This window comes from Folsomia candida, unplaced genomic scaffold (assembly GCF_002217175.1).
Source record: "Folsomia candida strain VU population unplaced genomic scaffold, ASM221717v1 Fcan01_Sc005, whole genome shotgun sequence".
NCBI classification, from domain to species: Eukaryota; Metazoa; Arthropoda; class Collembola; order Entomobryomorpha; family Isotomidae; genus Folsomia; species Folsomia candida.
Genome location: NW_019091197.1, coordinates 8,064,222 through 8,079,578, shown reverse-complemented (window position 1 = coordinate 8,079,578; position 15,357 = coordinate 8,064,222). Strand labels below are relative to the sequence as shown.

At 37.8% G+C, this 15,357-nt stretch overlaps 1 protein-coding gene and 2 long non-coding RNA genes across 4 annotated transcripts in view; 1 reads left to right on the top strand and 2 right to left on the bottom strand.

Moving 5' to 3' along the window:
• LOC118435696 overlaps positions 1–15,357 on the bottom strand; it is a 55,595-nt gene that overhangs the window by 9,537 nt on the left and 30,701 nt on the right. The window contains exons 2-3 of one of the 2 annotated variants that reach the window (XR_004834965.1): positions 1,155–1,983; positions 806–1,083 (exon numbers count right to left, since the gene is read on the bottom strand). This is a non-coding gene — a long non-coding RNA (uncharacterized LOC118435696). Of the gene's footprint in view, positions 1–805; positions 1,984–15,357 lie in introns of both variants that reach the window. The other variant, XR_004834964.1, reaches the window with a different exon arrangement.
• LOC110850230 lies at positions 4,292–6,388 on the top strand. The gene is made up of 3 exons (XM_022097695.2): positions 4,292–5,064; positions 5,931–6,070; positions 6,144–6,388. Exons 1-3 carry the CDS (start codon positions 4,883–4,885, stop codon positions 6,221–6,223), a joined length of 402 nt encoding a protein of 133 aa, XP_021953387.1. The 5' UTR covers positions 4,292–4,882; the 3' UTR covers positions 6,224–6,388.
• Positions 6,979–12,537, bottom strand: LOC118435698. Its single transcript, XR_004834967.1, has 3 exons — positions 7,972–12,537; positions 7,802–7,882; positions 6,979–7,230 (listed from the first exon to the last, which is right to left on the bottom strand). It is a non-coding gene; the product is annotated as an uncharacterized LOC118435698 (long non-coding RNA).

Below are 15,357 nucleotides of genomic sequence, written 5' to 3'. Positions count from 1 at the left end.
GTCAATTTTGGAAGTTCGGCTTTTGTCTTTTAATTTTATAACTGTCACCGGGAAAGCAGCGCCATCTAGTGGGGTGGAGGCTTTCGGTTCCCCTTTCGACTCGGTTACATGGATTTGTACTTTACTTATGGTCGAGGCATTTAAATTAAAGACAATTTAGTCTATATCTTGCTGAGAGGCTTGTTGGCCGATCTTGTAATGCTTAACAACATTGGAAACTTGAAATTCGAATTACTTTTTCAATTGTTGACCGAATTTCAAAATTCCGCCTGTTTTGGGAACTTCAGGTCAAACGGCGAAACATACATTCCCAGATTTTTCAAATTCGACCACACCCCCTTACAATTAAGGTTACAAGTTCAAAAACCACGTAAAATAAAAATAATTCCTGTAGCGGAATTCCAAAGTATAAAATCGAATCACTTTTCGAAAACATGCCCTGAGGCACAGGTCACATTAAAAAAAATTCAAATGGTCACATGCCCACCCCCAGTGGGTGTGGTCATGGGCGTTTTTCGGGTTTAATCGAAATCCCGTCATGTGATATATCATTTTTCTCAGCCGGATGAGGGGATCTCAATGGAATTACAAAATTTCGAAACCACACCCTTAGTGGCTGTGGCTAAGGGCGTCTTTTATATTCAATTTGAACCATGTCATGTGATAAGGTATGATTCATAAATAGTTGGCCATTTTAAAAAGAAAGGTATTACAACACGAATAGTGGAAACTACAACAAGTTTGCCAATATTTGTCACAAATACGATTCTTCATATAAAACCAAATAGTTTGGCACCGTCGATACCTTTGTAATCAATTTCTGGTCGGTTTTTCCACGTATGGTTAATTATGGAATTTCCCGACTGTCTCCTCGCACTCGTCAGCTTTGACCCATGACAGGTCGAAAACATAACGGGTTTTTCCGTGTAGTCGGTCGTCTTAAGTAATATCTTTTCCAAAAGGTCCAAAATCTTTAAATACTTCTTGCTTGGGGGACATTGGACGCTTTTCCAATTTAGACAAAAAATCAATTGTTTTCTCCTTGAAGTAGCCAGAAACGTCTTGACGATATTGGCAAGTAACCTTGTGAGCACAAAATAAGACTTGGGTTTTTTGATGACCACTTATCAAAGTAATTAATCGGTAGTTTATACGGCTTGATCGGTAAAGAGATGCGGTCATGGTCTTATCCGTAATGCAGGGCTGCGAAATTGCTCCATTTTCGTTAACCAAACGGGTGGATTTTCGGAAATTTTGATTTAAGAATCATCTTGTCTACAAATTTTACATCCCCACTAGTGTGGGGATGAAAAAATTCCTGAGTGCAAACTTCTCGTGGGGTTATTTGGATGCACGCTTGGTCACAAGGGACAGGTATTTTGGACCACATTTTTTTCCAAGATTTGTTTCCAAGATGGTCTTATCTGGGAGTGGTTGTCTAACGGTGGTTATCAGGGAGTTGTCGTCCGATGGTCTTATCTGAGAGTGGTTGTCTGATGGAGTGGTCGTCCGATGGTCTTATCTGGGAGTGGTTGTCTGATGGAGTGGTCGTCCGATGGTCTTATCTGGGAGTGGTCGTCCGATGGTCTTATCTGGGAGTGGTTGTCTGATGGAGTGGTCGTCCGATGGTCTTATCTGGGAGTGGTCGTCCGATGGTCTTATCTGGGAGTGGTTGTCTGATGGAGTGGTCGTCTGATGGTCTTATCTGGGAGTGGTTGTCTGATGAAGTGGTCGTCCGATGGTCTTATCTGGTAGTGGTTATCTGATTGTGGTTATCTGGGGAGAAGTGAAAGTGGAGTTTCATCTCTGTCGCAGAACAAGCCACTTCTGTGGAAGTGAAGTCGAAGTGGAAGTAGAAGTGGAGTTTCATGACCATACTGCAATCAAGCTTGACTTCAGTGATGACATTTTTTGGATTGATCTCGACACATTGTGTACACTCTCAAATATAACCACCTCACTCCATTCCTTGGACTTGTTCACCTGTAGCAACAGATCAAATGGTAATTTTTATTTGTGAATATCATAATTTTGGTATATGTAGCTTGGTCCTTGCGCCAAAGATTGATGGTTAAATTGTACTGAATTATCTGTATTTGATGAAAACGGACATGTGATTTAATTTATCTCTAAGGCAACCATTCAAGCCTGGTTGTCTAGAAAAAATCAGGGTAAAAAAACGCCGCGAAATTCAAATTCCCCCATATGATCTGCTTGGTTTTGATTGTTTTTTTAAGTTTAAACAAGGTGGCGGCCTGCACTCATTACGAGTCATATTTTCATGTAGGAAAATAATTCATTTACATTTCGCGACCTTTGTTTCAACGAAGCCGGTAAAGTATACTACAATACCATAGTCAGTGGAAGGCCCTCACCTACTCATTTCAAAATATTCACTTTATTATTTTTTTTTCAAGTCGTTAAAATTTTAGAAATTACGGGGTTTCTTAAATTTTATCGGAATATAAATATGTAATTGGTTGATATAAAGTGCCGAGTCTTTTCAAATAAGATTCATTAGCCTATTATCTCCCATTTATCTTTAGTTCTCGTTTGTTTTAAATTTAAATTTGCAACTTGCTAATCTCTCTCCTTGGTAAAAGCGTACCTCAATCAGATTTCATTATTCTGCATTAGTTAGCCTCTGGAAGACACGGAGTGCCACCTCTATTATCCCTGCCAACCATAGCCCGCAAAATGTCTATGAACCGTCCTCGGTCCATCATGTTAACAAATGATGGACCAAGGACCGTTCATAGACATTTTGCGGGCTATGCTCCCAACTAACAACTGATTCTTGGTTCCTTTCAGGAAGGTATCCCCACCCAATGGACGATTCAATGTTTCTCGCCTGCAATGACGAGGAGATGGCAGAGTTCAGCTGTCCTTCCCCACTAAAATTTCAGCAAGAGATGAAATCATGTCAATACCAGAACCAGACGGAAGAGCCGCAACTCTCTTGTTCTGGCAAAGTTCTACCCGGTATCCCCTGCTCTCTTTACTACGTTTGCGACTCGGATGGGACTCCCAACATCTTTAAATTTTGCATCAGCCCTCGTGTTTGACCCCACTAAATCCGACTGTTGGGTTCCTGAAGAGGTTTCATGTGCCACTGAACCTAAACACCCTTTACTGATTTAACCAGATGGATAAATCCGAACCAAGTGCCCCAATAATGACGAATTTTCCGTGCACCTCCCAGAGAGTGTGAAGTTTACAAAATAAATTAAATCCAGATTTTGCTTAGTACACATAATAAAATTTATATTTGTAAAAGATATACATAAATTATAAAGATAATTTTAATAAAGCAGTAACACAATTTGATTGGAGGCTAAATTTCTACGTACGCCAACGTGCAGGTCGACTTTTTAGGTAATATTTACTTCCAAAAGTTAGTAAGCCCAAATTTCTTCCCCTGGCCTTCTCTGAAAATTTTGCTGCCATAATTCTTCATGTTTTATAACCAATTAATAATGAATCATTTTTGGTTCAAGTTCCAGAATTTTTACGTTGGCAAATGCTGAGCAATTTAAGACGAAACATCGATTCCATTACATTTTTTCTAAATATATTCGTATTTATTTCATGTCATTTATGTATAAAAATGTGGTCATGTAAATCTTAATGTTTTAACCCAACACTCAAAAGCCCATGGCTGTATCAAATGACTACGGAAAGATATTTTAATGATTATGTAAAAAAGATCTTCACCCACTTTATCAATAATCGTCGTGTACTTTTCTGGGCACGGGAATATACAATTATGCAATACTTCTTCTGGATTACCTGCGGTTAAAAAAATCGAATTGCATGAAAAAAAGGATAATGCACCCAACGTCCCTCAGACCATAGGTGCGCAGCTTCCGACTTCCGGAAGTCGGAAGCGGCGATTTTTGCTCGGAAGCTGAAGCGCTGGAAGTTGGAAATTTTGGTCGGAAGCGGAAGCACTGGAAGCTGAAGCGAAAATTTTGGTCGGAAACGGACGCCGGAGGTCCTCGGAAGCAATGCTGTAGATGCTGTCGGAAGCAACATCCGGACGTCTGAAGCTCGATTTTTGGTCGGAAGCACTGGAAGTTGCAAGCGAAAATTTTGGTCTGAAGCAGAAGCACTGAAAGCTGGAAGCGAGAATTTTGGTCGGAAGCGGACGCCGGAGGCGAAACCTGTTGGAAGCTGCGCACCTATGCCTCAGACAAGATAGGAATGATAGGGGTCTATGGACCGTATCAAGCAAAAAAAGTAAATGGTAGAGACCTTGTTTATAACTCCTGAAAATGTCTTTGGAATTCGGAGAGTTAGTACAATTGATTAAGGAATTAATTGTTTCAGATTTTACAAGCATTTTTTCAATAGTTTCTTTCTTTTGTACTCACACCCCATTTGTGAATGCATATTTATCACTATTAGCGAGACGACCAGGATTGCGTGCTTATGCACTAGATGCGTGGCTCACATCGTGGGATTAAGTCCGAAATCTCAACGTTTTTGATAGTGTCTTTATTTAAAATATGTATATAGGTGTATGAAGCTAAATATCGTTCCCTTGGTGGGTATTCATTAAATTTTTAAGATTTATCACGAAAATAAACATCGCAAATATTTTTTTTGCTAGCTTTCAATTTGTAATAGCTTTTGGGTTCACATTAATTAACTTACACGGTAACAACATCTCATATGTTCATCTGATGTGCAACCCTGCCATATTATTTTTTTGCGATGAGATCCATACTGATAAGTGAATCTCATGACGTCAAGAACAGATAAGTGGAATCTGTATACAACCTACTTCAAATATTTTCCCCACAACCAACTCATTCGCACAAGTCTGCTTCGCACGTCATTACTAACACATTAAACAGCAAAATATAAACTATTCGGTGCGATGAAGTTCTACATACTTTACTGGATCTTTGCCATCCTGCAGTGCGCCACCCTTCAGGACGCTTTGACATCCACAACTGAACCCTCGGAATTCAAATGTCCGTCGCATTGTGATTACTGTTCTCACCAAATCTGCCACCAATACTTTACAGAATGGCACTATAGAGACAGCCTTCCGGGATGGTATGTAAATTTTAAATAAATAACTTTGACTATTAACATGAATTGCTTGTGGCGGTGAACTTTATCAACGTTTAGTTTCCCTCGCTAAACCGAATGCTCTAGTTTCCTAAGGAGGACAACCCCTCACCGACAGAATCAGGGATTTCGATGCCCTTTGGATATGTTGTAGTACTAGGTGAGTGTCTAGCAAAAGTGAAGAAGGATTTCATTCCATGGCCCCATTTGCACCAGCCACGCCCACTTAGAGGTGCGAAAAACACGAAAAATGCCTTGTTTTGGTTCATTACAAAAATCACCAAAAATCAAATTTTGATCGGATTTTCATAATTTAAGCGTTTTTGTGATCTTAGATAGTTGCTTTATCATATCCAATAGCAAACTCACCTTTTTTAATTTTTTGAGTATTTTCGAAAATTTCCTGACCAAGGGTATGCCTTCGAAAAAATCAAAATTTCAAAAAAGATGAGTTTGCTATTGGATATGATGAAGCAACTATCAAAGATCACAAAAACGCTTAAATTATAAAAATCCGATCAAAATTGGATTTTTGGTGATTTTTTAAATGAACCAAAACAGGGTATGTTTGCACCTTTGAGTGGGTGTGGCGGGCGCAAATAGGGCCATGGAATCAAATCCTTCCACACTTTTGCTAGACTCACCTAGGACTGCAACATATCCAAAGGGCATCAAAATAGGTGATTCTGTCGGTGAGGGGTTGTCCTCCTAAGATCATCCGCCTTTATTTTGTATCGTTTTAACTGAACTAATTGATTTAATTAGTACTGTTGTTATTGCAAGTTGTCACCAAAACTTGGTAACAAAAGTTTTCCTCACTAACTATCGTTATTATTTGTCGCTGGTTTCAGGGTGGGTTTGATAATGGGGACTTCAGTCGCAGTCGGAATTGCGATTATCGTCGGTATCATACTTTGCTCGTGTTTCTGCTGCCGCTGTTTCTGTTTTGCATCGTACCCGAGACAGAACGATCCCAAGATGCACGTTGTTTGTAAGTCCTTTCTAACGAAGCGATAAAGACCATTTTCTATAACTTGTTTTCAATTATGATCGTATTTAATTAGATCATACTGACGAATTACTTCCGCCAGACTTTGAGCACATCAATTGTCACCAAGTAAACCAGTTGCCAGAGAAGTCTTGACCACTTATTTTCAATCTTGCGCCCTCACACAAATACTAATATTAAGACACATGCACTATAAAAAATTATTTGGTTCGAATAAATCGGAAAATGTACGCGTTAACCAATTTTTATTTGCGCAGCATATCCAAAATGAGAATAAAATTATGTATACCCGAAATACTCGAAATTTCAAAAATTTCAATTAAAATTATGTATTTATTTTTAAATGCCAATTTCAAAACTAATTTTCAATTCTGCCCCTGGTATTTTTGAGAATATGTTGAACAGTTAAAACATGTATGTATAGTTCGCAAGAAGAAATATGTTACGAAATGAAGGCGATTAAACGTCCACACATACATATGCTTACAAAAGGCTAAAGATTGCTATGTGATCACGTTTTGATGAGCTATAGCTTGGGAATGAGTACCAACAGACAGCCTAAATTATGTACATATCTAACAAGGGAAGGTCCCCGACTGCTTATCGTGTCCAGGGTACCCACTATGTTTTTTAGAATCTACTAGGACCCTAGACGAAGGATCCATTCATGTTTCCGTGTTAATCGCATATTTGGCGCCATGGCGTGGCGATAAAGACACAACCACAAAGGTACAAGTTACATACCCAACCCCTGACTTGATCACCTTGCCCAATCCATCATCTACATAGCTAAAGTAGAAAATGTATGATTGAATTGATTACGATAAGCGAGGTTGATGATGTCTGAAAATTAACCATGTACTTTGTAATCTAATTTACCGTACCTTCACTTATAGCCAAATAATTTTATTCATTATATGTTCAACTGCTGATCATACAAAATTATACAAAAATGTTCTGTGGGGTACACTTTCTCATATTTTTCTCTGTCTTCTCCCACATTAATTGTGCAACACTCGAGAGTTCATTTCCATCCACCACCGAACCCTCGGAATTCCAGTGTCCGTCCCATTGTAGTTTTTGCACCGTGGATGAAATCTGCCGCGTATACAATGGCACCTTCTACTATGACGATGAAGTCCCTGGTTGGTAAGCAGATTTACAGTAAATGAGGTTATTCCAAGATATTTATAAATTATCTGTATTCATACATGTTCAAAAAATATTCATTCATTCAAAGTTCATACATTAAAGCCTTGAAAACAAATATTCATTTCTTATTCACTTATTCATAATTTGTAAAAAAATATTCACTAATTATTAAACACTTGTTTATTATTCACAGTATTAACTGAATTTCTCAACTGTCCCTATGCATGAAGCATTGGGTAAAAAATTAATGATGAAAAAAATATTCATTCATTATTCATTCATACCAATTGAATAGATATTCATTCAATATTCATTTATTCAAAAACCAGAATAAAACATGTATTAATTCAATTATTTAATATTGAATGAATAATTCATTCATACATCATTACATGAATGAATGTGAACATGTATGCTTGTATTACAGAAATGTTTAAATGGTTTGCCATCAAAGGGATGCTTATTTATTTCCTAATCTATTTCTCCTGGTTTCAGGGTGGGCTGGGTAATTGGTCTGGAAATCGCAATCGTACTCATTGTTCTTATCGGGCTGATCCTTACCTGTTGTTTCTGTGGCCGCTGTTTTTGTTTTTCATCCTATCCGAAGCAGAAAGAACCCAGAAAGAACGGTGTTCTGTTCCACTTTCAGAGTAAATAATTAATGTATTAATGCTAAACATTACTCGTTTTTAATTAAGAATTAATGTAATCAGATTTCGTCCACGAATTACCTCTAGGTGAGATAACTAAGGGCCGTTAGCCTGTAAGGTGCTGACAATCCTGCTCTCTTATTTTCAACCCTATCCACACCTCCAACAGCTGAATGGATACGATAAAGGAAAATCTACTCAAATCGCCTGTACATATTATAGTGAATAGAATATGTATAGAATATATTTAGAGAAAATAATACATTCTCCATCCTTCCAACTTTAATTAAAGCTTGAATGGTGTAAGGTATATTTTATTTTTCTTGTACATATGTAATCGGCTACCCCGGTCTCAATTTCTTAAAACGACAGCAATGTAATTTTATTCAACCCAAATAAAGCATTCTTTCCTTTACATATTTATCCATGCTCGAGGTAGACATCGCACGCAGTAATTTTTCATCATTTACGATTAATTGAGTGCTTGGTTAACATTGTTTGGCGTTCGTCCATTTGGTAGGATTCCTAACTGAGATACTTATTACATTTGACCGTGCAAAATTTTTTTATAACATTTTTGAAATTATTATTATATGTTTCACTCGTATTTTTATGGAAAACGGTAAACAATTTCGAAATTTGACATCATATCTCGTATCGATATTGTTTAGAATGTACACTTATTGCTAGATTTATACATCTAGCACAAAAAACTAAACTAAAAACGTTTTTCCATATTGATACCATTGCACACCTATACAATACATGATATAATTAGATGAATTCAGACAATTCTGCTTAATATCGGACCATACAATTTTTACTTTACAGGAAGCCCCAAATATTTCATTTAGAAAATTCTGATGACATGAATTCTTATTGCATCATCATATTTAATTCGTACATGATAAATTTGTCCTCCATTCTAAAGGATTAAGTGATATAAATTGTGACATAATTTGTTGACACGGTACAACTTTTTGCACGCAACACTACCTCGACAGGTCCTACTCATACCTCGATATCTTATCATTGATTAGATAATTCCAACTTCAAAATGATATCGATTCATCACTATCCCATGACTCTGATAGTAAAAATCTGACTAAATAATATATCTTAGTCGTCACCCAATTAAATTAATCAGTCCGCTAAATTGTGTCCTAAACACAGGTTTAACATTTCCCAAAATGTATCTACTCCCACTAATCCTTTCTGTAATATTCATCCCGACAGTATCCAGCCAGTTGACCGCTGTCCGATGCAACTCCACCCTTTGGACAAGACTCTCAAGCAGTACGTCCATCTACAACGGGGACGACTCCATCTACATAATTGGAGGAGTGGAAAACGTCATGAAACAGAACGTAATATGGAAATATTCCATATCTGCCCATCAAGGGGAACTCTCCGCCCAGCTGCCACTGCGCATGTCGCACGGAACATCTTCTATCGATCCCGCGGGGAACATTTACTACCACGGAGGCTATTCGCTCAGTCAGTGGGAAAGAACCATTTACAAATATTCCCCCACCAACGGAACTGTCCATAATGTAGGACAACTTCCCATGGCGTTTAACCGCGTCGCTGTCGCGCCGCAAGGATCCGATACCAGAGCTCCACGCCGCCGATTTAACGCCGGCGCGCCGCCGACACCGACTCAATTTTTGACGCCGCCGCCGCCGATGAAAACGGCCGGCGCGCCGCGGCGCGCCGCCGGGCATAAAATTTAAAATAATGTAAATATGGTTCGGACGCCGATAATTTACATGATACACGTGCTGCGTATATATACCCCTTACACTACACTCCAAAAACAATTGATGATGTTAATAATGCACGACTCAACCTTGGATATTCTTACACGCATTCGAAAAGTACTCCGCGTACTTTTAGAGCATATTTTCAAATTGTATGCTATATAAATTTAAGGGTATTTAAGGTGAATTTTTGCGCAGTAAATATGATAGTACATACATATGTATTTGATATTTATTTTCTGATTTTTTGAGGAGGAAATCCTTGAGAAAGTATGTGGGAGAAATTCTGTCGGAATTTTGTTAAGAAATTCCTTGCATAATTAAGAAAAAATTCCTGGGAGAATTTAATCGAAGAAATTCTTGAAAAGGATTACAATAAAATACAATTTCTTACAATAAAATCTCAAAATTTTCATGGAAGGCAAACTGGGCAAATTCTCAGGTAAGCTTTGTAGCAAAATTTCTGCGAATTTGGTTGAATAATTTTTTGATAAATATCGTACAAAAAAAGTTATTTGCTAGAACAAATCAATAATTTTTGACAAACAAGTTTTTGAGACAATTTTCAGGTACGCAGAGTGAAATTAGGTGGAGGACATTTTGCAGGGGGACCAAATTTTTGGGAAATTTCTGAAGAGAGATTTGAGGAAAAAACTTATGAAATTCTTGCGCAATGATTCATATAATTCTGAGGGGCAAATTTTTATGTGATTCTTAGACATGAAATTTGTACGGAAATTTTCTAGGGTTGAGTTGCAACAATTTTCTGGGATATTTTTGGGATGGAAATTTAATGAAAATTGTGGTGTACAAATTCATCATAAATCTAGAATCTTTTCTTCCGAAGAAAATTCTGGATGGAATTTTGCGGAAGAAATTCCAGAGAAATTGAAATATTTTTGGGTGCTGGTCAAATTATAACAAAAACAGGTTTATCGACTTAAATAACGAAAACAAATTTAACTCGAGCCCAATCGGAAGAAATATGTGCAAGTTAAAATATGATATCCATCCATGACAAATATTTTTTCGAATTTAAATTTTGTATTTTTAAACAAAATACTGCATTCATCAACGGATTTTACGAATTAAATTGTAATTATGGAATAAATGCAAATTTTGTTCGCTTTGGTTGAGTCATTAAAAAGTGACAAAGGGACGAGTCTCAAGTTGCTCTCATCATTGTGGGAAAATTCCTCCACATGGTCCAGTACGTCTAATGTCGAAGTGCACAGTGGAATATTTACATTGAACTAATCGAATATCTAGCATAATGGCCGCCCCCACTTTGGATTTGCCAAATCTGCTAATATCAGGGACATTATCAGTGCTACTCTCATCCAATCCAAATAGTGAGGTATGGCGATATTTTGGCAAACTTGCCAATTTTGGTGAAGTTATTCTACAGAAACAATCTAAAGTGTTTTGCAAATTATGCCTGGACTCTGGAAATTTTAAGGAGTAAGCCAAAATTAAATCAATTACCTTTATTAAAAAAAATTTAAATCTTAAATTTGGATAGGTACAAATCAAGATTGTAATATAATTTAGGTATTCTTGCCACGTAAGCACTGGAAATCTGCACACGCACCTGCAACAAAACCACCAAATTGACACGAAAACTAAAAGCCATGCGAAGCAAATGCAAAAATTGACAGCGTATTTTGAAGGGACGTCCAGGCCAACTCAACCTTCGGACGAGAAGTGGAAACTGGGGCGTGAAATTTGTCTTTGGTTCTGTAGGGACCTTCTTCCGTTTCACACCGTCGCAAAAAATGGATTCCAGAATTTTTGTTGTCAATATGGAATCACTAATTCATCGCGGTCGTTACCAGACGAGCAAACAATAGGAAGTGCGGCTTTGAACGACGTGTACAATCTGACGTTAGGAAAAGTTAAAGCTGCCCCATCCTCAGCCGGAGATGGCGTGTCCATAACTCTTGATTGTTGACAGACAATTACAGAAGAATATCTTACATCACCTACACATGTCACTGGATAGATGATCTTTGGAAATTGCAAAATATTTCACTTGGAACTTCACCGTTTCCCCATCCTCATACTGGCGAGGCGATTGCAGCTGATATTCAACAAACTCTGAAAAATTTCAGCTTGGACGGGCGAATATTCCGAGTTACCACGGATGGTGGTGCCAACATAATAAAAGCACTAAAATTATGTGGACTCCAACGCCATCCTTGCTTGGCGCACGGAATGCATAATTTGATAAAAAAGGATTTTTTGGACAACGGAACTGAAGATTTAAAAACCTGCAGTGAAATCTTGAAAAAAATTAGAGCAGTTCACAGGAGTCTACTTTATAAATACGATGAACTATCCAGTTCCGCAACGGAAATTAAGGCTAGAGAAGAAACCTCCGAAACTGGTACTATTTTATTCTTGCATTGAATTAATTTATCTCCCTGAAATGAACAAATAAAAATGAGATATTTTTTAGAGGAAATTCTTGCACTTGACGATCAATATGACACGATGCTTTTGGATGAAAATTGCACGGGAACATTCACTACTCTCAAGCGCGACGTCCCCACGCGATGGAATAGCATCCAAACGATGTTGACGAGCTTTTTGGAAAACAGGTAATTTAGATAGTTTATTGAGCACTTAACCAATTTACAAATCTCAAGATTTGTTATTTCAGCGATTATTAAAGACGTTCTGGAGAGACACCAACTGTACGAGAAGATTTCATTGCCCTATGAAATTAAAGCAGCGATAGAAATTAAAAAAGTTCTCGAGTTCTTCGAAATTGCTACTGATGTTTTGCAAGGTTCCAGTTATCCTTCTATACATTTGTCACTTCTGATAAGATCTGAGATCGTCGACAGGTACATTTAATAAATTATTGGGCGATGGGAAATTTAATCTGTTATATATGCATACATACATATACAAATGTATTTATTAGAATTTCCATGCAAGATGCGGATTCCGATTTGACTAAATCAATAAAGAAAACTTTGTTGGGTCATTTGGAGCACCGGTTTCCTGTTACCGAAGATATCGTATGTGCATGCTTACTTGATCCAGGCATGAAGCGATTAACAATTATTGAGACCTACCTTGCTGAAAAGAATCAATCGAAGTTAAAATTCTTAATGCAAATGTGCAAGTCATATGGCACCCCGGTTCGTGGCGCTATTGTTCATAAAGAGGTAAATTTAATTTTTTCTGTATTCACTTCACACCCATTTTTACAAAATCAGAAAAACATCAAAACTAATTTTAAATTAATTAATTAAATTTGTATCCGCTCCAATAGGGCGCAGAGAATGACGTCAAGGATGAGCCAAAAACCAAAAAGAAGAAAAACTTTGTGGACATCAAAAATGAGTTGCTGAAGAAACATTCTCTGGTAATCCCTGATGAATCCTTGGACGCTGAAGTAAAGAAGTACCTTCTTGTCGCCATCAGCTCGGAAGATGTGTTGGATTGGTGGAGGAAAAACGAATATGGATTTCCAAATCTAGCAAATTTGGCCAAGAGGTTTTTAAGCATACAAGTAACTAGTGCGCCATCGGAACGGGCATTTTCGACGGCTGGGTTAGTCGTCACATCTCGCCGATCGTCGCTGCATCCGTTAAAAGTCAAGAAGATTTTGTTCGTGCATGACAACTATGATGCCATGCTCGATATTTAGTTAACAGACTGGTAATTATCATATAGTCAATCTAAATAAATTCTGACAAATGTATACTAAATGGATGAAGACAACGTTTGTTTTATTCAACCATAATCAACTCTCAATCTTATGTGATCCTGAGTTGTCTTGCATGTACCCATGCAATTTCAATGCATTACTTTTGGACGTTCCGCAGTGGTATGTCTACTTGATCACATTCTTACATATGCTCATGTCCCTTGATCGCGGCCTATTTTCGCCTCTAACTAATCAATTTACCATATTTAATTTTCAGAATTAAAATATTTTGCATGAAACTCATTAGACAGAATTCAATTCCCATGAAAATATATTCCACATAACTCAATTTCTACGAAAATATTTTGCACCCAATGAAGATTCTCTATGAAGATTCTCAACTCAATGAAGATTAAAATATTTTGCAAATTACTCAATTTGCATGAAAATATTTTCCACAAAGTTAAAAGTTAATACTACCGTTAAGTTAAGACGTAAAGTTAATAATTTTATATTATATTAAGTTCAGTGTTCCTGCTGTTTAAAAACACCTGCACAAAATTAGTGCATAAAAATGTTTTCATGCGTTTAATAACATCCACCAAAAATCTGGAAAAGTGCACAAAAACAATTTAGCTGATTACCATGCAGCAACGCTGAATATTTACGATATTGGACGAATCCTAAGTTATGTTACGATGTTTTTCATTCAACAATATTAGCAATGTCAACCCATTTTTTAATATTTGGAATTTAGAAATATTTTTCGTAATTTCCGCCTTGATAAAATTTTAATTGTTAGAAAATGGAAATGCTTGATTCTTGTTGAGCGTATATAAAAGTGAAATATGAAATTAATGGCATTCTGACTCGATGTTCATTATTATGCATTTTTGTGCATTTTATGCACTATGCATGCACAAAAAGAAACACTGATTACGTTATAATGGAGCGAGACACAACTATTACTATAGAATAAAGGAACTTGTAAAGTTAATAAACTGACCCGCTTTACTGAACTGAAGAGTAAAAAACATCGGCGCGCCGGTGACAGAAGATTCGGCGCCGCGGCGCGCCGCCGCCGACCTAAGATCCGGCGCGCCTCGGCGCGCCGCCGCCGCCGAAGGTTTCCCTCGTTCACGCCGCCGCCGCCGACTTTTACATCGGCGTGGAGCTCTGTCCGATACGACGTACCTCATCTTCGGCGAGTCAGCACCCCTGGTCGTTGTGGCGCTCAACATGGAAACAATGACGTCATCGAATCTCTCCTCGTTAGGAAGAGACAATTACGGCTATTTCACCGCTACCCATCACGACGGCGAAATTATCATCTTTGGAAATAACTTTGTCTGGGGCGATCCTCTCCCGCTTCAATCCGTGGCCAGATTTCATCTCACCTCGCCCTACGAGTATAGTCATGGCGGAAAACATGCCCGGAATAATGCGTCAATTGTCATCCGTATCGGACGGAGAGTACTCTTACGTCGTTGGGTATAAGAACAATTCCTTAATTCAATATGATCCAGTAACTGGGGACAATGTCGTTCTTTACGTGGAGAATTTTCTGGCGGACCAGACATCATATTTATCCGACGCTAGTACCGTCTACGTTGAAAAGTTGGATAGGATTTATATCTTTGGTGGGATATCGTACGAAAACGGGACAGAGAAGCGGCACCGCGATATTTGGTATATTGATTTATCCCATAGAACCACACCCGAGCCGGATCTCCTCATTTGCACTAATAGGACAGATGGGATGTATGCTCATCACGAATTTTGCGGTAGGCTGGTAAAGGAGTTTTATTATTCCCGAGTAGCCAAGTCCTGCAAGTTTTGTACAGAATCTTTCAATAAAATCTGTACCGATTTTCTGCCAGTTTGGCCAATTTTTGTTACAGAACCGGTACAAATTTACTGGCAGTACAGATAATCTGTACAAAACCTGTACAAAATCTGTACAAAACTATCTGTACTAACCACCTGTACAAAACTTGTACAAATTTACGTGCACAAAATCTGTACAGATCGTTGTGTACAGATTTT

What these genes read in the sequence shown, in the direction of transcription:
- LOC110850230 (XM_022097695.2), top strand. Translation starts at nt 4,883, where the DNA reads ATGAAGTTCTACATACTTTACTGGATCTTTGCCATCCTGCAGTGCGCC. An exon ending in AGAGACAGCCTTCCGGGATG is followed by an intron (nt 5,065 to 5,930) that starts GTATGTAAATTT and finishes CGCTGGTTTCAG; the next exon opens with GGTGGGTTTGATAATGGGGA. An exon ending in TCCCAAGATGCACGTTGTTT is followed by an intron (nt 6,071 to 6,143) that starts GTAAGTCCTTTC and finishes GTATTTAATTAG; the next exon opens with ATCATACTGACGAATTACTT.